The sequence below is a fragment of the Parasteatoda tepidariorum genome, chromosome 8 (genome assembly GCF_043381705.1).
Source record: "Parasteatoda tepidariorum isolate YZ-2023 chromosome 8, CAS_Ptep_4.0, whole genome shotgun sequence".
Classification (NCBI taxonomy): Eukaryota; Metazoa; Arthropoda; class Arachnida; order Araneae; family Theridiidae; genus Parasteatoda; species Parasteatoda tepidariorum.
The window spans coordinates 91,853,980-91,861,029 of NC_092211.1; the positions used below are offsets into that span (position 1 = coordinate 91,853,980).

A 7,050-nucleotide genomic window follows, 5' to 3' on the forward strand; every position below is an offset into this window, starting at 1 on the left:
ATAAATTCTTCGGTTAATTAATTAATTAATCGGAAAAATTTCTACTATTTCCGAGAAATAATTACAATAACAAACAACAGTTAATAAATAATTTCAGAGCCGATCCCCGAATTAATTTTTGAAAATTTTTATTTTTCCACTCATCCTTTAATTTAGAATCCCCAGTTTGTTTCTAAAAATGTTTGAGTCAGACTGTGAACTGAATGTCAGACATTTATTTGATCAGTTTTTCTTCTACTTTGAACTTCATTTAAATGTTGAAAATTTGTATCATTTTTCGAGTTTAATATTATACTTTATGGAACTTTTTGAGGAATCAATATTAGTTGGAGGGGGGGGGGGGCGTTTTAAAAAATTTTCAGTGTTATCCATTTTTGATTTGTAGTCCTTGTTTCTTCTTAAGAACATTAAAAATAGATTATTAGATATTAAATTCATAAGAAGATTTTTTGAAATATTTATTGTAATAAAAAATTGGATCCTCTCAAAATATTTTAACAACAAATAATACTTTATTTTGTAACGAATTTCTAATATCCCTGCAGTCTTATTTATACTCGATTTATTGTAAACATGAACCAAACAAGCATTGTAAATTATTTCAAACACTGTGCAAAATGTCTGAAAATCTTATGTTAATATTATTTACAAAAGAAAATTTAAAAATAAAATAAATAAATAAACCATGATGTATTTTAATAATTGTTCAATTGATCACATTGATGATTTTTTACACACCCGAATCATCTAATTACTTGATTTGAAATCAGTAACATTAATATCACAATAATTCATAAATTTAAAAGAATTACTATTATGAAACTAAGATTTTCTTTATCATTGAAGGATTAAATTTTTATCTTGATGAATATTCTAAAACAAAAAGAAATTGTAACCACTCATATGCTAAATTGTCTTTTTATCTGTTAGAAAAAGTTGTGAAAAAAACCGAACAACTTTAGCAGTTCAGCGCAAACTAGCACATCCCCCCCCCCTCCTATTTTCACGGTAACTGCAAATCTCTTATTCAGTATATTCCTACTTCTTACTGAAATGTGGGGAAAAGGCAAGATTTTTCCCTTAACCATGCTAACAGAAAGGGGAAAAGAGTGGTATGAACTTTTTGAGACGTTTTTCCGATTTATTATTATATTATTTCTCCTATTTATGTTGCGATAAGGGGAAATTCAATTTATAGATTAAAAGCATACATACATTGTAGTATTCGTCAGTCGTATTCACTGAACATAACCTCCCTTCTTTTACGGCGCCGTACAGATAGCTGAAAATCTAAAATTAAAAAGAAAGAAACAATTCATTTTAAAAAAAGTATGATTATTAAACTCTTTTAAGCATTTAAATCATTTTATGAATTCTTGAAATTGATACAAATCTACTAAAACAAACATTACATGCAATCAGTTGCAAAAGTTGATGTGCGTATGCATTAAATTTTAATAAAAAATACCATTTATAACCACCTATCAAAAATTAATGTTCATAGATAACACCAACAGCTTTCAAAAATCGTATTATTTATTTTAACACGGCAAAGGATTACAACCCCATATCGATATAAATCTCCTACGATAGTTTTTTTTTTTGGATGGCTTTGTTCTCTCTCTGAACATTTTGTAGTACCCAAAATCTCCGCATATCATCCTAAAAGGACTTTATAATTTGAAAAATCTAGTGAAAATATATTTAAGCAATGAATCAATAAAGAAGGTAACGTTAATAATATGACTTATATTTTATTTTATTGTTAACTAGCTGTACCCGTTCACACGTTGCTGTGTTTGAACGAAAAGGCAGCTTTGATACCTCAAACATAATTTATTAATGATCAAATGTATACAATACATGAAAATTAACAATAAAAATATCTCTACATATATGTCATTTGAATATAACATATGTACAAAACATAGATATACATAGTTAATGGTAGAATAAACATGCTTCTTCACTTGTGATATTAAACAATATTGCAAACGAATTTCAATTGAACAATGATTTCGTAATTATTAAATATCATCATGAAATGAATGATATTTGATGATTGATGGTGAACTTTATATTAGTAGTGCTTGTAAATATACAAAATTTTTTGCTTTCCCATCTGGGGCAAGAGCAAATAAATTTGATGGTTTTCCAACTTGTGAACACGCAGCGTACAGCTGTCCGTGTGAGAAGGACGGATTTATCAAATTACATCCACATACTTGCAATGATTGTCCCTGTGCTTTGTTAATGGTCATTGCAAAGGCTAGTCGAACAGGAAATTGTAGACGTTTGAATTCAAATGGAGTATCTGTTGGTATCATGGGAATGCGTGGTAGTAGTTCATGTTCCCCTTGGTGTTTTCCATTTAAAATGGTTGCCTCAATTATGTTATTCATTAATTTTTTACTGATAGCCTAGTCCTATAGCATAGTCGCGGTGGATTTATATTTCGTAGAAGGATGATTGGGGAACCAATTTTCAAAGATAAAATATGCGGTGGCATTCCTGGTAGATCCAATTGATTATTTTTATAATTCTGCGATAAATTTGGAAAAACTTTGGCAATCAATGCATCAGTGGATTTTACAACGTGACAAAAGTTTTCTGGTAATATAATACAAAGTGTGGATTCGTCCATTTCCATTTTACCATTCCCAATATCTAACAATTGTTTTGCAAATCGTTCAGAAGATTCATCTTGTTGTATTTGAACTCGCATATTGGTCTTTAAAGATATTTTCTCCACATACCGCCATAACACTGATGATTTGCACATGCATTCATGCATTGAGACATGCATTCAATTCATCTGCAGGTGTTGAATGTGGTATAACTGGTAGAGTTTGTCTAAAATCGCCAGCTAGCAAAATGAGTGCACCACCAAGGAGCTGCTCATTTCCTCTCAAATTTTTTAATGTGCGATTGAGTTCTTTCAATGATTTCTTGTGTGCCATGGTGCATTTATCCCATATTATAAGCTGACATGATCTTAGTACTTTTCCCATCCCAGAATCTTTGCTAATATTACATGTTGGAGTTTCAATTACCTGCATATTTAATGGCAATTTCAGTGCTGAATGTGCTGTTCGATCCACATCCAAAAGAGTTGCTGCAATGCCAGATGATGCTATAGCAAGTGCAATATTATTTTGTGATCTTATAGTCGCCAGAATTATTGAAATAAGAAATGTTTTGCCAGTACCTCCAAGTGCATCTAAGAAATGTAAACCACAACTCCTGTTATATATTGTATTTATGATTGTGCCATATGCTGTTCGTTGTTCTAATACCAATTTCGGCGGATTAATTCGAACAAATGTTTGTAATTCATTAACATTGAAGGGCGTTTCTCGTTGTATATCACGATCGAAAATGTCATTACCAGATCTATTTGAGCAATCATTCCGAATTCTGTCAGTGATTTGTTAGCTATTGTCAAACATACATTCTCAATTAAAATCAATGCTTTATTGTATAGTATATTTGTTGTAAATTGAATGTTGGGATAAGCATTTATTCTACGCATGCGATGTAAAATGTCTTCACTAATATAGTCTTTATATTTTCTCCAAAGATCCTTTGGATTAGACGGAAAACATTTAGTTAGTATGATGGAAAATAGTGTGCGTATCTACTGTGGTTGAACTGTATTAGAAGCATCAGCGAGTGAAATATCCCAATGAACATCGTTTTCTAAGAGACTTAATTTCTGGAAAGCCTCACGAAATGTAGACCACACATGGACCATTAACTGTTTTTAATGCTTGGAAAGATGTTGGTCCACGAACATTGATTAATAATAGTCTTAGGTAAAAGCATTCTGCGTTATTTGGATGTACAGTGTACAGACGACCCAATGCATCTGTGGAATGTAAATTTAGATGGCCTTGTACTGCTCTACCTTGTTTACGACACTGAAATTTTCTTGTTGATGTATTCCACGTAAAATAAGTAGGCACTTCAGAGTACAGTAGTGTCCTTGCAAAGGTATAATTTCTACGTAATGTGAAAAATACAGTTAATGTTTGCTGGCGGTGGTGACATTGCTCTTGCACGTACATTTTCTGATGTAAAATACACACTCTGTCCATTTTCAAGATGTACTGCTAAATGAACAACCGTTGGATATCACTCATGAATGGAAAATGATAAAATACGCCATACAGCCTCATTGCTACTTATGTAGCGTCCCAGTTGATATTGGGTGACTTCATCATTAGAAGCAGTTATATTTTCCACTGCATACACTGCCATGTCACTTCCTTTGTTTACATATTTGCAAATATATTTTATAGCTTTCACTGAATTGCAGTACTCAACATTTATGTGTGCGTTATACGTTTTTAGTAGTAATGGAGAATATGGTACTACCCAACGATTATCAACATCAATAGTATTGTTGAGTACTTCTAGTATAATGGATTTTCCACCATCTTCGGTAGATCGTCGTCGATAGAGTGGATATCCATCATTGCCTGTAATAGTTTCAGCAAGTAAGTGTCTATGATACTGCTTTGTGCACTTTCCATCTGACATGCATGGTGAAATATTATTTAGTGAGCCACATGGACCATGAATCATATTTTTTGAGACAATATCGTGCAAGTCTTTATCAATTTCAATGTCTGGTATTTCTGCAGAGATGACTTCATCAATTCTGTTTGGTGTTATCTTTTGTACATCCCTATTAAAATATGCGCATGTGGTAAACCTCTTTTTTGCCATTCAATGGAATACATCCAACAGCGTTTCTCTCCAAATACATGGTGTTTGACAATAAAATTTATAAAAGATTTTAATTTTTGTTTAAACACACGTGCAGAAATATCATGACGATCTGATGGTGATTGTCCAGTTAATAAAAGCTCCTTTATTTCATCCCATGCTGGGTTGCATGTAAATGTGATGAAAAAATCTGTACTACCAAATGCACTAGCATACGTCATTGCATCTTGTGCATATTCATGCATGTGTCTTGGGCTGCCTGTAAATGTGGATGGTAAAATGACCATTTTTTCAAATTCACTGAGATTGCCACCATTTACAACTGCATCGCGTAAATGGATGTACTCTTCAGAACGCAATTTGACTTGATTTAGTCGTATGTAGAGGAATCTTTCACTTTCTATCTTTGCATACATGTCAACAATGTATTGATGAAATAATTGTCCACATTTCAATATATGATTATCAGCATTCTCACGAATCATCGTTCGATAACTGACCCTTTTGTTAATGTCCACATTAGTTGTAGGATTTCTCATATTAATATTAAAATGATATCCATCCTCTCCTTGCCAAAATAGAATGGGATATTGTAATGCATCATATGAACTATGCGTTTCTGATACTTTCTGGACGTCACCATTTCCACGATGAAGAATTATGTCGCGAGAATTAAATTCTTCACCAACTATGACAATTGCCACTTCATCGATCGTTGGTGCGTTGAATTGTCTTCGATGTTTATCAATAGGTGTTTTAATTATCTGCCTTTATTATTACTTTGTAATCGTCAGATGGCATTTGTTCAATGGCAGTTTTAAATAATTTAATTAATTCATTATGTTGTTCAAAAAAGTTTTGTAATTCAGCGACAATCTCTTGTTTAGTACTCATATTCAGTTGACTCTGTCTGTTGATTTGTTCGTCAGTATTTCCCATAAAATATATCTGAAGATATTTGTGAACAACATTTGATAAGGGTAGTAGTGATCCAGCATGGTGATAAATTTGCCCTTGTACTTTAAATGTTGGCATATAATTTGCGCTAACGATATTCGTTGCTCCGAACGATGTCATTTGGAAGCATGGATTGTACTTGCGTATAGTTTTCAAAAAAATTTTCTTTGACTTGTTTCACCTGATACTAAAGTTAGTAATGGTTCAGGTGGTGAACGCAAGTCTGGTAACTTTACTTTTCCACCTGCACAGCACATACCTGGTGTTTCATTCTTAAATTTTAGAGCACCACAATACGTACACATTTTATCAATTTTTCCAATAATTACACTTGGATGAAGACTGTAATTGTAATGGGGATTGTAATTGAAACCACACAAATTCTAATCAGTATGTATCGTTCATCTGTGTCCCGCGAATTCGATTCCTTTGCTGACTCTGCTCACTCGTTTGTAATGATCGAGCTAGAGCAATGTGAATTCGTTCTCTTTCTTGCCTAGCTTGTCTCTGCTCACTTGTTTCTGAAGATCGTTCTTCTCTTCTCCTTTTTGCTTGATTTGTAGATCGACCAATGGCACTTCGCTTTGGTGGCATAATTGAGGGATTAAATAAAACATATTTTCAAGAAATATTAATAATTTTCACGTATTAATAATTTATTCTCGTATTAATAATTGCACAGGTTTTTGGACATCTTAAAAAACAACTTACAAAAGTATTACATCCTATAAAAAATAACACAAGTTGCCATCTTCAGTCATTGTAAAGTAGGAATAATACAGAACATGATGTCACGCGAATAATACAAATTATAACAATAATACAAGCAATCTAGCAAATATTACATTACGTCATACTGCTAAGCTGAATTTCAAACATCATTACCAATTAAATGTTATTTTGATATTTTTTGAATGAAATTTTCTTTTGCCTTGATATTTATTAAACAGTTTTCACAATTCGCGATTGCAACGAACTATAGGGGGCGTTGTTGTATGAGACTAATACCTGCGACTTCTATATGAACAGTCATTCAGTTACTCTGGAGACGTCTTTAATGTAGCGTGTAACATTGTAACGTTCCTTCTTTATCATAGCTTATTAAATTTAAAAAAGAAAAATGTTTGATATCCTTTCTTATGCAACCGAAAACAAGATGGCATCGCTTTTTTTAAAGAAGGAACATCCAAAACACATCTGAAAAATATTTGTAAATAAACAGAAAAAAATATGTATCTTCTTATTAGAGTTAAAACCTAATGCCTGAGAAATAGTTTTACTAAATTTAATGATATAACCTGAAAGGCCTATTTAAACTTTACATTCCATAGTTTTAAGAATCATATTACTTCAAACATTAAA

The 7,050-nt window shown here is 32.1% G+C and overlaps 1 protein-coding gene across 1 annotated transcript in view; it reads right to left on the bottom strand.

Moving 5' to 3' along the window:
* Nucleotides 1–1,215: 1,215 nt before the first annotated feature.
* LOC107443297 (very long chain fatty acid elongase 4-like) overlaps nucleotides 1,216–7,050 on the bottom strand; it is a gene marked incomplete at its 3' end in the record, with an annotated part of 27,510 nt that continues 21,675 nt past the window's right edge. The window contains 1 exon segment of the mRNA XM_071184712.1: nucleotides 1,216–1,290. Within this exon segment, the coding sequence (XP_071040813.1) occupies nucleotides 1,216–1,290 (75 nt within the window).